At 42.0% G+C, this 25224-nt stretch overlaps 1 protein-coding gene across 1 annotated transcript in view; it reads right to left on the bottom strand.

Annotated features, from left to right (window-relative positions):
- The window catches only part of nmbr (neuromedin B receptor), a gene marked incomplete at both ends in the record, with an annotated part of 53631 nt that overhangs the window by 19284 nt on the left and 9123 nt on the right, over window positions 1-25224 (bottom strand). Inside the window, 2 exons of the mRNA XM_083934408.1 lie at window positions 5248-5463; window positions 7587-7728. Of these exons, the coding sequence (XP_083790534.1) occupies window positions 5248-5463; window positions 7587-7728 (358 nt within the window). The remainder of the gene's footprint in view (window positions 1-5247; window positions 5464-7586; window positions 7729-25224) is intronic.

Below are 25224 nucleotides of genomic sequence, written 5' to 3'. Positions count from 1 at the left end.
TTTATAAAGTTTTAACCAGTTAAAAGTATCAAAAAGAGGTTGTGAATAAACCTTGTAGCTCCACCTCTCTCCATTCGAAATGAAGTGAAACAGCCGAACGTGATCTGATGTTTGCCTCCTTTACCAGGCGAGTTGATCGATCAGGTCAGCGAAGCTCTTCACAAAATGTTTTCAAAATAGCCAGTTGGTAGCAAACACAAAACTCACAACCCATAAAGTTCTGACCCACAACCAGCCCTCTGATGATGAGGTTACTGTACTGACACAAATCACACAATTGAGGTCGCCTAGCCCAGCATGAGCCCCAGACCCCCGAAATCAAAGCGTTTCTGTCCAAGACACGCAAGTAAAAAACATACATGCTCACTGTTTAGAGAGGGGGTTAGACATGGTCAGACTTGAAAAGTCACAGACGATCACTCTGTGTAAACAAGCAAAAAATGTAACTAAAGTGCGCTCAATCGTCCTCTGACCGCCCACAACTATATGAAAACCACCCGCTGTAATGGACCTGTATAGGTCCCGCGGGCACGCTGCAAAATGCAGACCTCTACTTTGGTCAGATGTGTTCAATGAAAGAAAAACAGAGTGCACACACAGCTCCACTTTACTCTGTAAGTTGTAAATTGCTGATAATGGATGTGATGCACTCGGCCTCAGATGGGGCCGTTATAATCACTAACAGAAAAAACGTGTATCTCCATATTTGCTGGTCAAAAACCTCATTAGTCCATTTTAGTTTGATTGTGGTTAAATATTTATAATATAACAATATCTACCAATATATGGCCATATATAAAGACACAATACCAATACCAAAGTACGATGTTAAGACCAAACACTTTCATTATTCCTCCTTCAATGCTTCTGTTTTAGATAAGCCTGTTTGTGTGTGTGTGTGTGTGTGTGTGTGTGTGTGTGTGTGTGTGTGTGTGTGTGTGTGTGTGTGTGTGTGTGTGTGTGTTCATCTTATCTCTGGGAACTTAATGAATGAGCTCTTCCCTCAGATAAGACAGCAGCAGTGTTGGTATTGATGTGGCACTCTACAGTTAATATAACAATTGACCTCCAGCTGCTGCAGATGTGACGATAAGAGACACGGAGGGATGTGACTGTAATGAGACAAAGGAGACGCTGACGGTACGTAGAGGAGGAAGACATGCAGATGTTTCGTGTTAGAGAAGTTGTTTTACAGATGCAGAGAGTCTGAAAACAAACGTCTGTGGGGATCCTTCTCGCTCAGCTCGCTCAGCTCTCTCCGCTCTCTCCGCTCTCTCAGTGTCAGGAGTTGATTCACTGTTTGTTCGTCCACGTCTCTCCATTAACCTCCAGTTTGTGGAGGTCAAGCTCGCTGTAAAGTGTCCTCTCAGAGCTGCAGAGCCACACAGGCTGCAGCAGACACGAGCGTCCCCGCAGGATTTATGTTGTTTTAGGGCGACCCCCTTCAGTTAATGGGCTCCACACGGAGTCGGAGACTGGAAACTACCTTCACCTGCTGCAGCTGCCTGAATCGTCTCTGTCAGGACAGAACTCACGTCTCAAGTCTATTAAAACAAGTCAAAGTCAAGTTAATGGAGTCCAAGTCATTACTGTTGCAATCAGCAGTTTTGTCACATGAATATCAACCTGTTAATGTTTGTTTTTAAGGTCATCACTTTACACCTACAGTTGTGAAAAGCTTTTATTTTAACAGTTCTGAAGAGCATGTTTGAAAAAGGAAAACAGAACATAAATGAGTTCATCTGAAAGACTGTGATGAGGTTAATGTGCTTTAAACTGTATGAAGGTTATGAAGAGCAACAGCTTTCACTCTCACACACACACACACGACTGCACACTAGTCTGTAGAATCATCAATAATGTGCTTTTATGTAGGTATTTTAATCTGGGTTTATGTCACATTTAAAAATTTTAACTTTATGCAGGGATGAGGATTATTCAACAGTCCCCCCAACATTTTGAAAATGCCCAGATAACTTCCTCCACTACTGCTGCTTCTGCCGTCTCACCCACAGTTTCAGCCACAATCATTCCTACAGTCACATCCCCCAGAATATAATAGAGTAGGTACTTTAACTCTATTTCTTTCATTAGTACCACAGGACGTCTCCCAGCAGCCTGTAGGGCTTTTAATGTGGAAAAGCTGCAGGAAGTGGCCGTTTCTTCGAGGGTAGCTTAACGGTAATTAAAGGTTGAATATGTACGATCTTTATTAAAAGCTATATTTAAAAAAAATAATAATACACCCACGGGGCTTTTTGAAGGGAAGAGAATGAGTCTATTGCTTTCCCATTAAAAATATATTTACTCTGAATTAATATTTTAAAATTTTTTTGACGGGTTTGACAATGACTTTCTCTCCTGTTCTGTTTCCTTTGTAGCAGCCAATAGCGTTGGGCGTTGTTGGTTGCCAGGGTTGTCTGTTGTTGGGTGCAGCTACTGTAGACTGGCACTGGGTGAAATGGAGTTTGCCAATCCTGCAGCTGCTTATTTGTCCCAGTAGCTGGGTGAGAGGAGACGGGCGAAAACCAGAGTCAATATAGGCCAAGCATTCACTCCATGGACTGAGAGAAAGGAGAGAAACGCCATTCAAACGCATGTCCATATGGCTACGTTTCTCCTTCATCCGTAAGCTAACTTTAATGTCTACTTAGCTGTAACGGCTAATGCTAACGGCTAAAAGTAACTGTCAGTCAAATTCCTATGCAATACTTGTTTTTATGGTGAGATTTGCCGGATGAGATGGGTTCAAGCAGGTTCAAACAGACTCCGGTCTCCTGTAGGTTACCGGGCGACGAACCTGGTAACCAGAGTGCCGGAATTATTTTTTGTTGTTGCAACTACGATCTTGAGACACTAGATGGTGGTGTTCTGCTCATTCTCCATATACAACCTTTACAGGAAACAGAACTGAGTGAATAAAAAGAGTTTCAGCAGCAGTTTGGTGACGGTTGCAAAGACAGAATCCGTGATTATCACCGTGGTAATCCCTAGAGAGACGGCAGCTGTGCTCCTCCCTCCACCTGATCTGATCCTGCTGCTGCTGGCTCTTAAATAATGCAGACGTCCCCCTCAGCCTGACCTCTCGTCCATCTGTGAAGATCAGGCTGGTGTAAAGTGATTACTCACTGCAGCTGACACGGTCCCGCGCTAAAACCTCCCTCACGGCTGAAATATTTACCGAGGCCGCCAGAGCTGCAGGGAGGCGTGGGTGCCAAGAGCTCCACCCTCCCGAGTCGATCCCTGTTACACCTCCAGCCTCTCTGTCTGTAGGATCAACTAGTTTTCTTGTTTCTTTTTTTACTCTCAAACTCCTTCACTTGTGCATTTACTTATCAGAGCAGCTGAAGACTGACAGGAAATAGGAGAGAGAGAGAGGCAGGGGATGGTGAGGATTTATAGCCTCTGTATATGGGGCACCTGCTGTAACCCAGAGGATGCCCTGGAGCGGTCACTGTTTAAACCTCAAATCCAGTCTGAATGTATGAGGACATGTAATTCTTTCAAATTCATCTGAATGCAGCCTGTGTCATCTAATCCTAAACTGCAGGCGGACAGGTGACCTGCCAAAAGTGTCCTTGTCTTTATCTGGATTTTGGTTTCTGATTTATCCTGTTGAACGTTATCAGAGACAGCAGCAGAGTTTTATCAGTGTTGAGAAACATGGATACGAGGGAAAGTCATCCGTTTCACCTCCACTCTGTTCATTTTGAAATTGAACACATTTCCAGACCTCCATCATGTAGGAAGTGGAGACTTTGAAGGAATTTAATTTAAGAATGTAAGAGTATTTTTTTGGTGCAAAACGTGGACACTGCACAAACACGTCTTCGACCGGCAGGACAGAAGATCGAGCGACCACTTCAGTTTCCACCAAGCATCTCCTCTTCTGTCTCTGAGTTATTAAACATTATGATGTCACAGTGAAGTTGACCTTTGACCTTCTGGATAGAAAATTTCATCACATCATCATTTTCATCCTGTCATAATTAACACAGGGATTCTTGTTATGGACAAAAAAGTTTTTAGATGTTTAAATGTTATGTTTTGACCTGTGACATCTAAAATTCATTCAGTGTTCACAAGAATGGGATGGACAAACATGTCTCTGTCCCAGCTGTGGCCAGTGTGGAGACAGAAAAATTCAAGTGAAACAAAAACTGCTCTGTTGTTTCCAAATTAAAAATCATAAAACACCTGTAGCATTACAGACACTTATCAACAGCTTCTGAACCTGCAAAGTCTCCAACCATCCATCTATCCATTCATTCAACCATCCATCCATTCAGCCATCCATTCATTCAACGATCCATCCATTCATCTATCCATTCATTCAACATTTTCCATCCATCCATTTATTCAGCCATCCATCAATCCATTTATTCAACCATCCATCCATTCAGTCATTCATCCATCCATTCATTCAACCATCCATCCATCCATCCATCCATCCATTCATTCAACCATCCATCCATTCATCTATCCATTCATTCAACATTCATCCATCCATCCATCTATTCAGCCATCCATCAATCCATTCATTCAACCATTCAATTCAGCCATCCATCAATCCATTCATTCAACCATCCATCCATCCATCCATTCATTCAACCATCAATTCATCCATTCATCCATTCACCCATTCATTCAACCACCCATCCATCCATTCATTCAACCATCCATCCATCCATCCATCCATTCATTCAACCATCCATTCATTCAACCATTCATTCATCCATTCATTCAACCATCCATCCATCCATTCATTCAACCATCCATCCAGCCAACCATCCATCCATCCATTCATTCAACCATCCGTTCATTCCACTATCCATTCATCCATTCATTCAACCATCCATCCATCCATTCATTCAACCATCCATCCAGCCAGCCATTCATCCATCCATTCATTCAACCATCCATCCATCCATCGGTTCATCCCTCCATCCAGCCATTCATTCAACCATGCATCCATCCATCCATCCATTCATTCATCCACCCATTCATCCATCCATTCATCCGTCCATCCATCCACTCATTCATTCATTCATGTATTCATCCATCCATTCATCCATCCATTCATTCAACCATCCATCCATCCATCCAACCATCCATTCATTAATGTATTCAACCATCCAACCATCCATCCAACCATCCATTCATTCATCCATCCATCCATCCATCCATCCATCCATCCATTCATTCGTTCGTTAAACCATCTATCCATCTATCCGTCCGTCCTCTCACCTGTCTCTTGGTGTGCTCGCTGACCTCCCCTGGCATGTCATGGGCGCTCTTGATGAGCGTGCGGGCGATGTGGTAATAATAGACGGAGATGATGGTCAGAGGGATCAGGAAGTAAACCAGGAAGATCATCACAGAGTGGATCTTAGGATGCATCTGATTGGACAGAGGGTACGGCACGCAGTTCACAAAGGTCACGTTACTGTTGTCCCTGTGACCCTGAGAGGAGGAGAGGAGGAGGAGAGGAGATGGAGAGGAGAGGAGAGGAGAGAAATCAGGGAAACAGGAGGGAAGGAGAGGAAATGATGACACAAGGCGAGAAGAGATAACAGGGGAGGATCAGACAAGACAGTGGTAAGGAGAAAGGACACCCAAGGAAGGAAAGAGGAGAAAACAAGCGGGAAAATGACAAAGAACAAATGGACAGAAGAGTGAAAGGAGAGTAAAGAACAGAGGAGACAGCAGACATGACAACAGAACCACCAAAAAACAGACTGAGAGTAAAGTGAAGCACTCATCGTCCATAAATCTGACTGTCAAACACTGGACAGCTGTCAGGGGACTGTTGTCTACTGGAGACCAAGGTCACTAACACGAGCTGCAACACACATCCACATTAAAGTGTGTTTCCTTCAACTGGCTGCATGGTTTGGTCTTTAAATGGTGACCCCGCGACCTTTCAAAGTACTACTTCCTGCTCCAAGCCTTGTATTTTTACCACAGTGCTGTGTTCCTGTTGTTTGAAATAAGTGATGGTAAAAGGTTCACAGGTTTTATTTGTTTAGTTTGAGTGTTTGGACAGGAAATAGTATTTTGAAAGGGTGTCATGTCAAGACTTGAAGATTAGGGGCCGTATTATCGAAACATGTTAAGGCTCAGAGTAGGTCCTAACTTGCTGATTTAGGAGAAACACTTAAAAAAAAGGTGTTTTTCACTCTTAATTGTAGGACTCCTCATAAAGCATTTTAGCGCTTAAGTAGCTACTAAATCTATAAAAAAAACTGACTCAGAGTAAATGAGAAAGGAGCACGGCTGCTGCAGTCAACATTTTGGAGAGTGATAGTGAATGTTTTAAAATGTAGCGCCTTAATGGGGGTGACATTGGTCAGGGATGACGTCACATCACCAACCAATAAAAACCACCCAATATCACCACAGATTAAAGTTGGTACAACTCTGCTGTTTGACCACCGGAAAAATGCAGCTGCAGGATAGCAAAGGCAGCATTGACATGTATGCAGATAGTTTGCCATGCTTCTTTTTTTGTTCTTGTAGAGATCCCAACTCCAAACTTTCCTTTGATATCATCTTTCCTTTCATCCTTTCATCAAGTTGAGCGAGGAATAGGAGTTGGTCATTGGTCCAGTTTGGTTTTCTCTAGTGTTATGGCGGAGCGGATGTGTCCGTATCTGCCATGGTTATTCTAGCCCTAGAATTAAAATGCTTCTTATATAGGCCTACATATCCACTGATTGTCTAATTAGCTGCCAGACTTGTCAGTAGGCCTACAAGGTCAACCCCGCCCTCTAGTCTTATCTTAGGAGAACTAAGAACTTTAAGTGCTCCTTAGGAGAACTCTTAGTGCTGAGATCAAATGTTTGTGAATAAGGCCCCTGATAGGATACATGCCGCTCTAATCCTCCAGTTAAGGTTGATAACTGGAAACAAAAAACAAGTGGCTTCACATCTAAACATCCACCAGAGGAAAATGTAGAAAGATCTTGTTTTAATCGTTCTTTCATTGTCAGATACTGTATTTTATGTTAACAGCTGATCAGTCACGTGAGTATAATGTTCGCTAGGTCAGAACATACCCAGCAAATGTTTCCATCTCACATTGAGCATGTTCTTATGTGAATCTTCTTATGCAAATCTTCAAAATGTGCATTTAAATATGTTTATGGAAGCACAGATGCTGTTAGCATCGTAGTACGCAACGTACCGTCATGCAATTGTTTAAATGATATCTTCAAAGAAAGAGTGTCATGCAGTGGATATAACAACAATCATAATAATCTGAGTTTTTTAAAAATTATGAAAACATTTAAAAAACATGCAGATGACAATATTCTCTCCACAATGGTCTGGTTTATTTATGTGTCTGTCAGCAGGATTACAGAGCTGATTTTCAGGAATCTTGGAGGAAGGGTGGAGCATCTGATTTGAGAGCAGAACTGAATCATGGGGCGGATACAAAAATGATTTGTTACTTTCATAAACATTGAGTAATAGGGTATGGCCCTGACAGAGGTCTGCCCTCTCTTAGAGCTGTTATAGTTTTAGTTTATTGTAATAGTGGTACTACAGAAGTATTTGTTGTGTTTTTAGTATGTGTATTCTACCTGCATGGCAACAACTTGAGAGAAAATAGCCTCAGGAACAGCCAGCAGGACAGACACCAGCCAGATAGAAACAGCCTTCAGACACGTCCAGAAGACGGCGCTGGACGTCTGGATGTCCATCGGGTTTACGATGGCCCTATACCTGCCAGAAACACAGCGACATACATCCATCAGAAATCTACAGAGCAACAAGTAACTTCAAAATTCCACACTCAAGGAGTTAATGTGATGCTGAAAGATTTCCTTAACTTTAATGAACTTGACTTTAAAAATTTAGAGGTGCATGGTTCTTATACTTGGCTCTGGAATCTTGTCAATAAGTGTATTAGTTGCTGCAGCAGGTGACAGTAGCAGTGTCATTAACCGGACAACAAGTTCACATAGTTAACGCTGAACATATTTGTACAATTTTCTGAATACAGATTTCTGTGATTCTCTGCTCCCTCAGAGGTCAGCACTATCAGGACAGTTTGCTCGAGTTCAACCCCCAAATTCACACAGATTGCTCTAAAGGTCTGCAGTTAGGTTGGAACATTTGCCGAAATGTTCCCTTCTCCTAAAATGTTTGTTCTCATACGACATACAACAGGTGCACGTTGTGTTTTAAACATGTGGTTAATGTTGTTAATTGCAACAAATCTACTTGGTTAAGTTTAAAAAAAAAAGATAATGTTTGGGTTAGCTTGTAGGTTGGAGAAAGATTTTGCTGAATTAAATTCAGCTGTCTGTCATGGCATGCCATATGTGCAGATGAACGGCGTTTGGCTGCAGGTCACGGAGCAACGGGACTTTAGCAGAACGAATATCAGCTGATTCACGAACACCTTTTCTGCACACACTGCCATGACACAGAGGCTGATTGAAAATCAGCAAAGTGTCCCTTTAAGTATTTAACGCAGTTCACTGAACGGTTTTATACCAAACTTAATGTTACTGTGCGGACCTACAGTGATTAGGAACACTTTTTACAAGTCACGAATACATCTAATCATGATCGAGAACGCAGGACGCACGAAGTTGAGTGGTATGTTATCATCATTTTACGAGACTGGGTTTAATCACTTTGACAACTGATTTCTGTGTAAATGCTGGTGTGACTCATCCTTTAGCCTGTATATCTATAACAGACTTCAGAAAATCTGCCTTTATTTCCACCTTCTCCATCAGAGCGTCTGTACTACGGTCCCCTCGTCCCTGTTAACATGTTTCTGACTTGTTATAGTTTTTTGATGAATAAAAGAAATGATCATCGGAAAATATCAGAGCAAGACTGACTTAAGGATGATTCAATCATCCTCAAAACCCCAAATCAGGTAAAACACCTTGCAGAAGTTCTGCAGGGCACAGCTTGCTCGACAGTGCAGGTCACCTCCCATGGTGCATTGCTTCGGTGAACAGCAACAACATTGAGCCGTCTTTGTCTATTTCATCTGACCTTCCACCTCCCAAAGCTACCGAGAGAAACACACGTCTTCTTCCTGTGATGCTGAGGGGCCTCAGGCTGTTTTGGCTACACTTCAACATGGATCTATGAATAAACAGACCTCAAATAGGCTGCCACATTAATAAAGGAGTAAAAACCATTATGAAATGAGCCCTTCATCCACTTTCAGATTTTCTGGACTGAAACAAAACATAAATCATCTAATAATTATATAATTTTCCTTTTGACAGCATTAGTAGCTCCAGGCTCTTTGTCAGTTAATGAGAAACATCGGTGGCTACAGAACGGAGGACAAAGAGAGATAACAATAGGACTGTGTCACTCTAACCGTAATTATTCTTTATGTGGAATCATAGCGCCTCATTTCAAATTCCTAATTAGACAGAGATGTGTGATTGAGCTGGATGGGGACACAATGTTCATTCACACAAGTGAAGTTACATCTGCCATCTGTCCTGATGTCCAACCTGACAGGCTGTCCTTAGTCACTGTTCGTACATATAACTGCTATAGTAATACTCATATGTAATCCACGCATTAATTACTGTAGAAATTACGCCCAGAGCAAAGAAGGATATCAGGTTACGTAGTATCAGAGCGCCAAAATCCACGTTGGGAGGAGAATTGGGGTGGTGGACGGGTCCCGAAGCACAGGACTTTCACCTTGAGAAACAAACCACCACCTTTATATGATCTGAACCAGGTTAGTGTCTAAACTTAACCATCACCTTTTGTTGTCCAAACTTAACAGTCGCCTTTTGTCGTCTAAACTAAACCGTCACCTTCTGTCGTCTAAACTTAACAGTCGCCTTTTGTCGTCTGAACTTAAGCGACACCTTTTGTCGTCTAAACTTACCCGTTGCCTTTTGTCGACTAAACTTAACCATCACCATTGTTGCCCGTCCTCATAACATGTCTTCTTTCAAACTAGTGGGACAAAAACATCCAAAATACATATTTAGGTGTTTGACTTTGTCTATTTGCATCTGACGATTGTTTTTTAGGGTAAATGACATAGATAGATAGATAGATAGATAGATAGATAGATAGATAGATAGATACATACATACATACATACATACATACATACATACATAGATAGATAGATAGATAGATAGATAGATAGATAGATAGATACATACATACATACATTCATACATACATACATAGATAGATAGATAGATAGATACATACATACATACATACATACATACATACATAGATAGATAGATAGATAGATAGATAGATACATAGATAGATAGATAGATAGACAGATAGACAGATAGATAGATAGATAGATAGATAGATGGATAGATAGATAGATAGATAGATAGATAGATAGATAGATAGATAGATAGATAGATAGATAGATAGATAGATAGATAGATAGATAGATAGATAGATAGAGTTTTGACAATACCTTGATGCAGAATTTACAGTATCAGACTTAGTGTGCAAGATTTCTGAGCGAAACCATTTCATTTTTAATTATTCAATATACAAATTCCTTTAACTTTCATATTCTGAAGGTTTGTCCTTTGGGCTTTTTTCATATACTGTATATCCTTCATAGCTGGTGTGTGCAGGTGAAACGGCCTTGGGTTCCTCAGTCAAACAGTATCAAAAACTTGTCATTATACAGTTTGATTCTTGGGCTGATGAATACAGTGCGGAAACACAAAGTCTGAACCTTGAGTGATTATGCAACTGAAAAAGCATCACCATCTGAAGCTTCTATTTATCACACATAGTGGATTTAAAACTCCTTGAATGTTTTCTACACCTTTATTTATTCAAGGAAAGGCAACACCTACTGCTTTACATTCATTCAGTCACACACACACACGCGCACACACACACACAAACACACACACACACACACACACACACACACACACACACACACACACACACACACACACACACACACACACACACACACACACACACACACACACACACACATACTAAGAGCAGTGCCCTTTTGAATCAGGAGGATCTGTGAGCTGGCTGACTCCATATTCAAACACACACACAGGTCAGGTGTCTACCAAGTCCACATGGAGGAGTGGTACAACCCTACCTCGACCTGAATGGACAGATAATAAAATCACAGCAGGTGCAGAGACGGAAAGAGGGTTATTCTTTGTTCGTCTTTCTGGACACAATTTAGTTCTAATTCTGTCATCTCTGTCAGATTTTCAGTTTGGGGCAAGCGGTAACGTCAAGTGCAATTACAACCCTCATAACCATCACAACCATCATAACTATCATAACCATCACAACCATCATACCCATTGTAACCACTGTAAGCATCACAACCATCACAACCATCGTAAACATCACAAATATCACAACCATCGTAACCATCACAACCATCATAACCATTGCAACAATCATAACCATAATAACCATCGTTGACATCATCACCAGGGTAACCATCACAACCATCATAACCATCGTAACCATCACAACCATCATAACCATCCTAACCATCACAACCATCATGACCATTGTATCCATAATAACAATCGTTACCATTACAACTTTCATAACCACCGTAACCATTTAAACCATCGTAACTTTCACAAGCATCATAACCATCGTAACCATCACAACCATCATAAGCATTGTAACCATCATAACCATCGTAACCATAATAACCATCGTAACCATCACAACCATCGTAACCATCATAACCATCACAACCATCATAACCATCAAAGCCATTATAACAATCACAACCATTGTAACCATCGTAACCATCGTAACCATCATAACCACCGTAACATCACAACCATTGTAACATCACAACCATCGTAACAATCATAACCATGGTAACCATCACAACCATCATAACCATCATAAACATCATAACTATTGTAACCATAATAACCATCGTAACCATCACAACAATCATAACCATCGAAACCATCACAACCATCATAACCATCATAACCATTGTAACCACTGTAACCATCCCAACCATCGTAAACATCACAATTATCACAACCATCGTAACCATCACAACCATCATACCCATCGCAACAATCTTAACCATAATAACCATCATTAACATCATCGCCAGGGTAACAATCACAACCATCATAACCATCGTAACCATCACTACCGTCATAATCATCGTAACCATCACTACCGTCATAATCATCGTAACCATCACAACCATCATGACCATTGTATCCATACTAACAATCTTTACCATTACAACTTTCATAACCATCGTAACCATTAAAACCATCGTAACTATCACAACCATCATAACCATCGTAACCATCACAACCATCATAAGCATTGTTACCCTCATAACCATCAAAGCCATCATAACCATTGTAACAATCATAACCATGGTAACCATCACAACCATCATAACCATCATAAACATCATAACCATTGTAACCATAATAACCATCGTAACCATCACGACAATCATAACCACCGTAAACATCATAACCATCGTTACTATTACAACCATCATAACCATCACAACCATTGCAAGAATCATAACCATTGTAACCATCGTTAACATCATAACCAGGGTAACCATCACAACCATCATAACCATCATAACCATCACAACCATCATAACCATCTTAACCATAACAACCATCATAACCATCGTAACCATCACAACCATCATGACCATCGTATCCATAATAACAATCTTAACCATTATAACATCATAACCATCACAACCATCACAACCATAATAACCAACGGAACTATCGGAACCATCACAACCATCATAACCATTGTAACCATTGTAACCAACATAACCAACGTAAACATCCCAACCATCAAAATGATCGTAACCATCATAACCATCATAATCCTTGTAACCATCATAACCATCTTAACCATCGTAACCATCACAACCATTGTAACCGTTGTAGGCCTCAAGCCAACATAAAATGACAACTAAAACAAAGTTAATAAAAGTTTCTATCAGTATGTTTTGTTGGGTAAAGGGGCCTGTTCCAACAATAATGATCAATGATTCATCTGGAAAACTGCTCCGGTGCTTCGGTGCAACAGGAGAACTTAAGCAGTGATTTATTTTTATATGAAGGGGCGTGCAGCATTTTTGGGAACACTTGGACAGATGCAGATAAATGAAACTGGCCCTGGAAGAGAGAAACACAATGCAGCTTTCCACTGGGGCTGTGACTGTATCTATTGACTTTATGTATTTGTTTTTAGGGAGCATTTAATGCTGCAGCACACATAACACCATTCATATCATATTTGATAAACGATTTTGTGCATCCTTCAAGTCATCCACATGATCAATACTGTCCTCAAAAACCTGCTCAATCTGAAAACAGCATTTTGCTACAGTTTGGAAACGTTGTGAAAGAGGTTTTAAGGCATGTTGGCTGGGTGTGTCCAAGGTGTTATCTAATCAGCAGCGACTGAGCGAACAGGGTGCTCAATGCACCACCACCGTGATACCTTTTGTCAGGCCTGAACATGCCCCTGTTGTGCATTATCAAACATGTTAGTTATCTGCTCCCTGGTGGAGGATCTATGGCCTGCAGGCAGTGGAGGGCCATTCTGAATAGAGATTAAACATGTCCGCCCTCATTCACTGGCCTGCAGAAACTTACTTAAACCATTGAACTGTAACCATCTCGCTAGACTTTCTCAAATCTTGGGTTACAATCTCGACATGACCTTGTAGACTTTCTGCATCTTTGTTTCTTTGTAATATCTAAACATGAATATTTACTGTATTGAAGCAACGTATACAGTAATTACTTCATATTTTGTAGTAAAATCGTGCTGAAATGTGTCAAATGTGATCATATTTAAGCTATGTCTGTAAATCCTTCATTCGCTTAATTTTGTCAAAAGGTCCATAGATTCCTTAGTTGAAAGAAAATGTTATTTCATGACAGTGTTTAGGACTTTTGTTGTGGGTTTGTCTCTGTGCAGTTTCAACACAGCTGTTGCCGTCGTTATTTTTATACGATAAAAAATAAAAATACTTTGCAGGGATTTTTTGCTCCAGACTTTCTCATAGTTACTAAAAAAAACACACCCGCAACAGAGAGTCAGCTTGGACCCGATATGCTACATGACATAAATAATCAATAAGTCATTACAGGTATATCAATAACACATTGTAATGTCAGATTTATGGGTGACGTGCTATGCTGTGGACCCTCAGGCTGATACGACCTCACTGTGTTCCTGTTTGTGTCTCTGAATAAAATACAGCAGGAAGAGAAAGATGGGTTTATTTAAGGATGAGTAATCAAACTGTAATATGACAGAAGATATCCTGGTGGAAATACAAGACTCTGTAAACAGTCACAGTTACATAAATACAGTTTCACATCCTGGCAGTTAATACAAGCATAACCTGGATTGAAGTCATAATAAACATGAATCGGCTGTTGAAATTATATTTTATATCTTTTCTGGAATTAAAACGAATGTAACACCAATGCAATCTGTATAATTCCGAAACCAAAGGTGATATTAACGTAAGAAATAGGAGAAAAAAGACACAAATAAAAGACACAAACAGCGGTCAAGTTTAGACGACACAAGGCGACGGTCAAGATTAGACAACAAAAGGTGACGGTCAAGTTTAGACAACAAAAGGCGACAGTCTTGTTTAGACGACAATAGGTGACGGTCAAGTTTAGACAACAAAAGGCGACGGTTAATTTTAGACAACAAAAGGCGACAGTCAAGTTTAGACGACAATAGGTGACGGTCAAGTTTAGACAACAAAAGGCGGCGGTCAAGTTTAGACGAGACAAGGTGACCGTCAAGTTTAGACGACAAAAGGGGACGGTCAAGTTTAGAAGCCACAAGGCGACGGTTAATTCTAGATGACAAAATGTGACGGTCAAGTTTAGACGACAAAAGGCGACAGTCAAGTTTGGATGATACAAGGCAACGGTAAATTTTAGACGACAAAAGGCGACGGTCAAGGTTAGAAGACAAAAGGCGACGGTTCATTTTAGACGAAACAAGGCGACGGTCAAGTTTAGACGACAAAAGGTGACGGTCAAGCTTAGACAACACAAGGTGACGGTCAAGTTTAGACAGCAAAAGGCGACGGTCAAATTTAGACGACACAAGGCGACGGTCAATTTTAGACGACACAAGGTGACGGTCAGGTTTAGACGACAAAAGGGGACAGTTCATTTTAGATGACAAAAGGCGATGGTCAAGTTTAGACGACAAAAGGCAACGGTCAAGTTTAGACAACACAAGGCGACGGTCAAGTTTAGACGCCACAAGGCGACGGTTCATTTTAGACGACAAAAGGCGACGGTCAAGTTTAGACAACAAAAGGCGATGGTTAATTTTAGACGACAAAAGGCGACGCTCAAGTTTAGACGACAAAAGGTGACGCTCAAGTTTAGACGACACAGGGGCGAAGATTAAGTGTAGACGGTTAAGAGCAGACCGTCATCTAAACTCAACTGTCATGATCACTTACCAGTTGCCGTTAATTGAACTACATATCTTTTATTATCCCACTTGAATGAACCCGTTGTTGAGAATACGCTAACATTAGTTTGATATGAATTATAATGAAGTATGAGCAATGACTAAGAACAGGCTGCTCGGTGAGGCTGAGGCGCTGAGCTTCTTCAGACATGGCACAGATACAGTACGTCCCCTTTAAAAGTTATATTGTCCTCATTCACTGACTCATTCCTCTGAGGCTTTTCACATGTTGACATGTTCCACAGAAAGGCTTTGTAATCCAACCGGCTACTGTACTTCACCACTTTATCTCCACCAACATCGTTTGTTACCATAGCTACCTATCTGGTGTCAAAAAGTTTGCTTTTCTTTGTGGAAAGGCTTTTCCAAAAGAGCCATAATTGCAGTTCAGGATGTTTGCAAAGCTCTCAGCATGTGGAGAATGTAATAGTCTTGACTGTGCAGCCTCCTCTGATGTACTGTAACCCTGATGCCAGTGAGTCATGGATCAGCCTGTGGACGCAGGGACTGAAAAACGGCACAGTGAATAAACACTTTCTTTTTCTGGACTGTGAGGGTTCATACACACCTTCAATAGGGTCTTTAAGTCATGACGTAACACAATTTCAAAACAATATTTTCTGTATGTTTCTGAACATTGCAAAATCTGGGGAACCTTTTTACCATCACTTCTTTCTTCAGAGACACCTTTTCATCGACAGGAAAGAGGTTAAATGATTCAGATGTGTTCAAACAACAGGAACACAGCACTGTGGTAGAAATATGAGGCCTCGAGCAGAAAGTAGTGCTTTGAAAGGGCATTACATCAAAACTTAAAGAACGGATATCTTGTGGACGGGTCTGTCGGCGGAAATGTCCCACACATGGTTGGTTCATGGTCTCTGATTGGCCTCCTGTGAGGAGGGACTGTCTGCATATGTTTGGGATGACCTCCCCTTTCTGCTTTCCATTGATCGCTCTTTTGCTCCAATCTTGTCTTAACCAATCACTTTTCTCTCCTCATATCTTCTTCTTCTCCTTTAATCCTCTCTTTCTCATTCCACTTCACGACTTTTTTCTACATCCTTGTTTCTCTTCATCTCGTACAGTCTTTAGATATCCTTACCTCGGACCAGCCTCCACCTTTCAGAATGAGCCGTCTCGTGCTTTACCATCACTCCAAAAGGCAGGAGTGGCAAATTTCCTCTTCAGAAAATCCCCCATCGTCAATACTTTAATGCCAGAAAAGCTGAAAGTCGATTTCCTGAACAAAGCGAGAAAAATAGAAGAAAATGGATTCCATTTCCATGTCACACAGAGAAGAGACAGGGCTGCACATTGTTTCGTTCTCTCTACTGTCAGGACGAGGTGACCTGCAGTCCTTGGTTCCTACACTGGCTGGTCATAATGTTGGTGAGCTAAGAGTCAGTCTCTCAACAATGGGTTTAGTGGCTCACCTTTTGATTGGATATCGGTGGAGTCCTGCATTACTGTGTGTTTTTTGCTGTGCTGGGTCTGTGAGGTGGGCGTAAGAACTCTTACAGTCAGTCCTTTAAACCTCAATCCAAGATGGAAGACCTTCACACCTTTCCACATGCCCAGGCTGCACTCCAAAAGTCTTCTTTGTTAGGAAGGTTCCACACTGTGTCAAAGTCTGACAAGATGGTGACTCCCAGAGTTGAGTACGATTGGATCAAGTTGAGAGAATGGGCCCCGACAGAGAGGCTACGTCCATTTTTTTTATACAATCTATGCTGGAAACCAACCAGCAGTTAGCATTTGCTTTGCTGTTGTCATGGAAACAAAAAAAAAGGCTTCCCCGAGAATGTGTTAGGTGGAAGTGGAATAGAAAACATCGAATGGTTTGGTACCTGCATGTGAGTGCTGTTTTAGGTTGTATCGACTCTGCCTTGAATAAAAACATTACAATGGATTCAAAAGTGAATCATCTCTGCATTGGTTAATAAACCTTTGCCTAGGCCACCCCAGTCAAAATGCCCTGGGAACTCCACTGGCCTTGGTGTGGTGGTGAGGGTTAGGCATCAACAGGGTGCCGCCAGGGATTTTGGGCCCCATGAAAGGATGTCACGCCGGGCCCCCCAAACAAATTTTGCTAAATTACTCTAGGGTTCAAGAGTTGAAATATTGCTCAAGAAAAGGTGAGAGTTTAAAGTAAACCTTTACTACAGGTAGCAAACGGAACTGACATAAGACATTTTTTTGTTTCACAATATAGCTTTATTTTTGAGATATCACAAAAATTATACGTACAGGATATTAAAAAAATGTCAGAAAATCAGCAGCTCTGACAAAAAAATCTAAAGCATAATTATTGTGACAAGAAAATAAGTTTAGAACAGAAAAATGTTTCCAAATTAATGTTGTTGTCCTGAATGTGATTCAGGGTAAAGTTAAGGGTTTCCAACAGAAAAGTTCTGAGGCATGGGGGCAGATGACCAGCTGACATCTTTTTGACTTTTCTAGATAATTTGGACACAGTCACATGAACTAGAAATTATTGTAAAAAATAACACATGATTTTCCATATTTATATTCATTTTAAAAAAGAATATGCCATACAAGTACCATCTAAAATTACCTATGTATTATATTTTTAAATTAAAATAGACCTTTTTTTGATAAAAATGAATTAATTATTAATCAAAACGAGTGCCCAATTCTATGTTTTGATTCAAATGTTGAATAGTATGGCAAAGTCAACATGAAGGAATTTTTAAGATAAGATATTCCTTTATTAGTCCCACAGAGGGGAAATTTATTATTCACAACATCAAAGTGGATAGCACACATAGAGGAAGTATCAATAAGAAACAATAAATTGTAGAAAAAAATATAATAAATAATCTAAACATAAATATAAGAATAACAGGAACGATATATACAGAATTTTAAGTATTTTAAATTATTTACAAATTCACACTAAGGCACAGAGGTAAAATAAAAGTATTGCACATTATGATTGAAATTGTCATTATTTGTAATTATTGTTTTTGTGTGTGTGGTCTACTGGGAGCAGTGCTGATTGTACAGTCTGACAGCTACAGGAAGGAAAGACCTCTGTCACACACTTTGGGTGACACAGTCGGTCGCTAAAGGAGCTCTACAGTGCTGTTAAAGTTTCCTACAGCGGGTGAGAGTCATTCTCCATCATGGATGACAGCTTTGCCATCCTCCTCTCTCCCATCACCTCCACAAAGTCATGGGGGCATCTCAGGACAGAGCTGGCCTTCCGGATCAGTCTGTCAAGTCTCTTCCTGTCAGCCGCAGAGATGCTGCTCCCCCAGCAGAACACTCCATGGAAAATGGCTGATGCCACCACAGTGTCATGAAAGGTCTTCAGGAGTGCCCCCTGCACCCCAAAGGACCTCAGTCTCCTGAGCAGATAGAGTCTGCTCTGGCTTTTCTTGTATAGTGCTGTTGTGTAGTGTGTCTAGTCCAGTTTATTGTTCAGGTGAACACTCATGTACTTGTAAGATGTCACCATATCCATGTCCGTTCCCTGGATGTTCATGTGTCGGGGGGGGGGGATGTTTTCCTGCCGAAATCCATCACTAGTTCTCTTGTTTTCCCGGCGTTGATCTGAAGGCAGTTCCGCTTGCACCAGTCCACAAAGTCCTGCGTCAGTCCTCTGTACTCACTATCGTCCCCCTCTTTGATGAGGCCAACTATTGCAGAGTTTCAACGGACTTCTGCAGGTGACAGGTTGGTGAATTGTGTGAGAATTCTGCAGTATAGAGGGTGAAGAGGAACGGAGTCCAAAATCCATTATGTGAGGTGACAGTCCACTCCTGTGTGCTCCAGCTTATCCCTCAGAAGTGCAGGCTGTATCATGTTGAAAGCACTAGAGAAATCAAAAACATGATTCTTACAGTGCTCCCAGGCTTCTCCAGGTGAGATAGAGCTCAGTGTTGAAGGAAGATAACGACGTCGTCCACCACGATGCCAGGCTGGTAGGCAAACTGAAGCGGGTCCATCGATGGGCTAACCAGGGGGTGGAGATGTACAAGGATCCTCACCTGCTTTAGGCTCAGGTTGAACATGCATTCAACAATCCTGTTTAACTGGTCTGCGCAGGACTTCTGGTGCCTGGAGCTGAGGCCATCTGGACCTGCTGCCTTCCTTGCCTTGATCCTCCGGAGCTGGTTTCTCACTTGGGTTGTTGTGAGGGACAGGTTGGAGCAGGGAGGCTGTGTGCTTTAGGGTGTGGGGGTTGGGTTCATGGGTTAAGCACTGGGTGGTGGCTGCGTGCTGAGTGCTGTAGAGCAGGAGGTGGAGATAGGGGGTGAAGCGATGGGGGCTGCAGCATTGAGGACTGGGCTGAGGGAGGGACGGATAACGGATTAAATCTATTGAAGAATAAGTTCAGGTCATTTGCCCACTTTTGGTCCCCCACAGCAGCTTGAAGCTGTCCAGCGCAGCGGCCGTGTCTGGAGTCAGTGTAGTCAGCCATGTCTCTGTGAACGCAATGATGGTTGTCTCCTCCCTCTGGTGCCGAGTCAACGCCGCTAACTCATCCATCTTATTGGGGAGAGATCTCACATTCCCCATGATGATGGACAGGACGACGAGTCTGTTTCTCCTCCTCCTGGCGCGGCGCAAAGCCCCGGCACGGCTCCCCGGCACGGCTCCCCCTTCTCCTCTTCTTCAGTTCACGGGGAACATTGGGTCTCTCGTGGGGCAGCACCGCTGTGTTGCGGAGCGTCAAAAGCTGATCCCTAGTGTAAATAATAGGGCCATGGCTGCGACTGCGAGCCCCAGACACAGACGTAAAATATACAGAAAAACAAAAGAAAGGCCAAAGTAAATGCGGCGACTTTGGTCTCTATGGTGCACCGGCACATTCAAAAACCCAAACACCTAGAAAAATATATTAAAAGTAGGAGAAAGACAAAACTAGAACGGAAAGAGCTCAAACGTGAGCGAGAGCTGCTGTAACAGGCTGCCACTAGCGCTGCGCCATCTCAATGATGATGATGAAAAAGAGATTTAAATTTTTTTAAATCTGTTCTGTGTAAACTAAACAATACAGTTATGAATATTTAGTGTAACCTAAACAGGGCATACAGAGGTTTGAAATTGTTACTTTTTGTCAGAAAACAGTGAAATTAACCGTTAATTTTATTTATTTCACTCAATATAAAACATTTTATTAATGGAAATCATTGATTACAGATGACAGGCTCATTTAATAAAATTTCCTCATGTTCTAATATTTTAGGGCCCCTGTCAGTCATGGGCTCTTAGAATCATGCTAACTTTTCCCCCCATTACTGCGCCCCTGGGCATCAAGACGACTTGGTTAGGATTAGAAAAAGGTTGTTGTTTGTCGTAGGTTCATGTCGAGTGTGGCAGAGGTTCATGTGAGTCCAGTAAAAATAAAAGTCCCCCAGACTCAGGAGGATCTATTGTTCTCATATCTGCAGTGCGTTGTCTTCCGTACTGTCACTGTTTCACTACTTTATTACAGGTTTGGCCCCCAGCAGCACTCAGCTCACTGTTAGTGTGCATCATCCTGATAGGCTGTGACTGTGGCTCCAGTAACCACTCCAATCATTATGCTAATTATCCATTTGGCTCGTTGTGCTCGTCAAGGACCTTCAGGCAAGTTAGGATCCGTTAAGGGCTCGTTAGTGGCCTTTAGTGTCGTTAGGGGCTCATTAGAGGCCATCAGGGTTGGACAAACAGCCAGATCGATGCCCGCAGCTGTGTGATCAGGAAATGAGTTTCCCATTAAAAAGCTGATATAACAGTGTTTTAGACGGACGGCGTCGCTGCCTGTTGGTAAACAAACTGGCTCACAGAGCGGGAACAGGAGACACTGCAGCTTCCTCTCACGTCACACTGGGAAATTAAAAATACTCATCCATTTAGGTTTCTGGAACCAGAAGACTGTCTTCCCCAGAGACAAGGCAGCGTCACACATTTGAGCCAGTGACGACAGCTCAAAGGGGGGCATATTGTTACGTTCTTCTAGAGAGACGTCCACAGAGGGAGACGGTCAGGGTGGATGAAAACATCCAGGCTACATTAACAATACAGACGGTTAAGTTTAGACGACAAAAGGTGGAGGTTAAGTTTAGAGGACACAAGGCAACGGTTAAGTTTAGACGACAAAAGGCGATGGTTAGGTTTAGGCAACAGAAGGCAACGGTTAAGTTTAGCCAACACAAGGCAACGGTTACGTCTAGACGACAAAAGGTGACAGTTAAGTTTAGACGACAAAAGGTGACAGTTAAGTTTAGACGACGAAAGGAGACGGTTACGTTTAGCCAACACAAGGCGATGGTTACGTTTAGACGACAAAAGGCGACGGTGATGTATCTTTATGTTTGTCCATTTGGTTGTTTGTCAGCAGGATTATATTAAACCTACAAGTTTGATTTTCATGAAGCTTGGTGGAAGGGTATAGCATGGGTCACAGAATAAACAATTAGAAACACTAATTACTTTTCACTTCCGTTAACAGGGGGCATAGGGCATGTTTTGGTGGACGTATGTGCTATCGGAGTGCCCTTCCAGTAAGTTTAAACCATTAAACCTCCATGACAACATGATGAAGTGAAAACATTAATTATATATCATCACACACACACACTGTTTGTGCTGTGTGACCTTGAAGTGTTTCTGTCTGTCTCAGTTTCTTTTGTTGATTTACCCCCTGCACCCTGTCATGTCCATACACACAAGCATCATAGTCAGAATAAATAAATAAATAAACAAGCACTTAATTTCTGCAGCTACGACTAAAGCATTGAGATGTGAAGAGGTGCTCCATATAAGAAAATAATGAAGCGGGGAGCGTGAAATAATCCAGTATTTCAATGTCAAAACTCTCCGACACAGGCACCGGTTTATATCTGTTGGCTTATCAGTTTAGTGTGTTAGATAAGTATATAAAATACAAAATACTTACTAATATAATTATGTACAGTATAGTAGATAAGTATAGTGTTTCCATCAAACTGCTTCTGACTCATTCACAAACATAAGAGCAAACACCATCTTGATGTTCTTGAGAGTGAGATGACTGCAGTGCAAAATAAAATATGGTGAGAAATACGTTATCAAACCATCAGACTTATGGGTAGCATGCATGTAAAGGTCGCCTGCACCGCAGTGTGCACCTGTAGGCTCCTACAGTTTTAATGCAGTTGTACTTCTCGTCTCAGCGTCTTGCTCCTGTTCATTTCTAGACTCTCTCTCAATCTCTCGTCCCTATTTCGACAGTCCCTCACCCCAGAGCTCCTCTGCAGTCACTTCATCTCTCATCTGCAGTCAGCTGGAGGGGAAAAACGCAGCGACTTTCTGTTGGATTCCTCTGAAACGATTCCGCGGTGCTGGTGTAGTCTTAGCTGTTAGTGCACTTCACACACAAACACACACACACACACACACACTTTCACCGGCTTCCTGTTGAGACATTAAGGGTCAGAGCGGCTCCGGCTCGTCTCTGTGACCCTGAGTGACTCTTCACATGCTGTCTGTACGCTCCGTCTCTCCATTCAGCAGAGCTGGAACACGTGGAATTTATGAATGTATTTCGACCCCTTCCTTAACTTCACACCAGCAAACAGACACGATTGAAACGAAATGAGAAAGGGATTGTGTTGTTTTGTTCTCTCGAGGAGGGGTGACACATCCATTAGTCCTAATGAGCGCATAATTCAGCTTCACTCAACTGATGCACAACTTCATCTGCAACCTTGACGGATAGATCAGCTTCTGGAGGAAATAAAAGTAATATCTCCTCTATCTCCTCAATTCCCAAATGCTCAATTTAACCCTCTAATGCAAACAACCGCAGCAGAATGATGATTCTAGTATTAACTTACATTTAATTTGTTTAAAACTGTGTAAATGTCTTTCAGTGGGCTCAATCCCATCTGCAGATATTTATACAACCGACATCTTCAGTCCTCTGATCATTATCGCTGATCTCCGATTGACTTTGGCCAGGACAATGGCAGTTACCAAACACGCTCCCAGGCCGGGTTGAGACTGTAAACAAAGACGGGTGGAGGGCTAAGAGCTAGGCTAAAGCTAACTCGTCCTTTTACTCGCAAGCGTACGTTCTCTGGATGAACTCCAGCTGCAGGAGATTATGGTCTGAAACATCATGATTTTCACAGAAACATGGCTCAACTGAGGCGTTCCTGTAGCGTCACACACACTCGCCCAGGTTCAGTCATGGACAGATTACTGAACGGATGGTGTTATGTGACATTCGTTCAGACTCGTCAGTTGAACTTATGTTACATTAATAGTTTGTTGCAGCCCAGACGTTTCCACCTTACTGAACTGTTGCTTGTTTTATTATCTAATACAACTTTATTATCAGCCATATTTGAATATCTAAATTTCTCTCACACACACCCGTGGTGCCTCAAGTATGTTTTATTGGATGTTGCAGCGGTTTGCATGGTTTGCAAATCGAATTTCACCTCAGAAGCCCATTAGTCCATGTGCCGCCCTAAGGGAGATCTGGCTGTCAGCTGTGCTTTACGGCCTGAAACACAAGGAGATTCTGGCGTTTTCTGGGTTTCTGTCTCTGTTTGCATGCTGCTTCTTTCATACAGTCTGCAGACAGGACTGACCTTGGATTTAAAGTCTTATATTTTGAGAAGGCGAGTCAAGAATCAAGCCGTTAATTGCTCATTAAGGGAGCGTGTCGTGCGTCATCAGACTGTTTCAATGGTTAGGAAGTGTCCGTTCATCAGGAGGAATGACCTGACGAACAGACAGGAAACAACATCTTTCATGGTGGCGGTGCTGGAGGAACACACACACAAACACACACACACTGGGCTCCCCGCTCCGAGGGAAATTATGAACCCCTGTGCATCGTAAGTGTTTGTCGAGTGTCAGCCGGTGAGTTGTTGCCATCTGCAGAGCCTGAGTCAGCCTCACAGGCCGCTCTGAACATAAATTCAGAAGTTGTCTGGCTCTAAAGCGCTGGGACTCCGGGGGCTGGGCTTCTGTCACTGTTGCTTTTATTGTTTTTTATTTGTGTTGCTGTGGTTTTTATGATATCATAGTGCGTGAAATAATTTTTTGATGCTTTGCTTGGTTTTATTTCCCTGCCTTGTTTGAAATATTTTCATTTCTAAAAGCTTGTTAACGTCCACTGCTGCTGTATGTGACACAGCTCAACATTCTCTCATCAGCAGGTCCGTATGAGATATGATGACAAGTTATGCACTAAAATTTGTATGATAGCTTATGAAATGGCGACTGGAAATGGACCACAACGGTTGTGTTTGGTGTTTAGGAGGAGGTCCCAGACCTCCAAAATCAGGAAGAGAGAGACTGAGGGAAGCAACAAGGGGGAAGTCGTAAAAACGAGGAAGTCGATGACCGGACTAGGCTGTAGAACAAGAACGGTTCACGCCAGAAATCAGGAGAGGGAGAACTGACGAGACCAGCAGCCATCTGTAGCTAGGCTACGCTGCATGGATCTAGTGATGCTTGATTTGTAACGTTAGAGGACGGGGGCCGACCTTCGGTCTGTCTCTGGTCTGACCGTAGGTCTGTCTCTGGTTGATCCAATAAGGCCAAAAAATGTTCTCTGAGTGTCCACTAGGGGCAGGTTTCATGATAGAGCAGTTTCTCATTGACCCCCATGTTAAACAGGCCGGTTTCACAGCATCATTAAACCTGTTTAAGACCTGGTACAAAAAAACATTCTAGTCTGTATGTTTAGGTCAT

The sequence above is a fragment of the Echiichthys vipera genome (assembly GCF_963691815.1).
Source record: "Echiichthys vipera genome assembly, chromosome: 19".
NCBI lineage: Eukaryota > Metazoa > Chordata > Actinopteri > Perciformes > Trachinidae > Echiichthys > Echiichthys vipera.
This window is presented reverse-complemented; position numbering and strand designations above follow the sequence as displayed.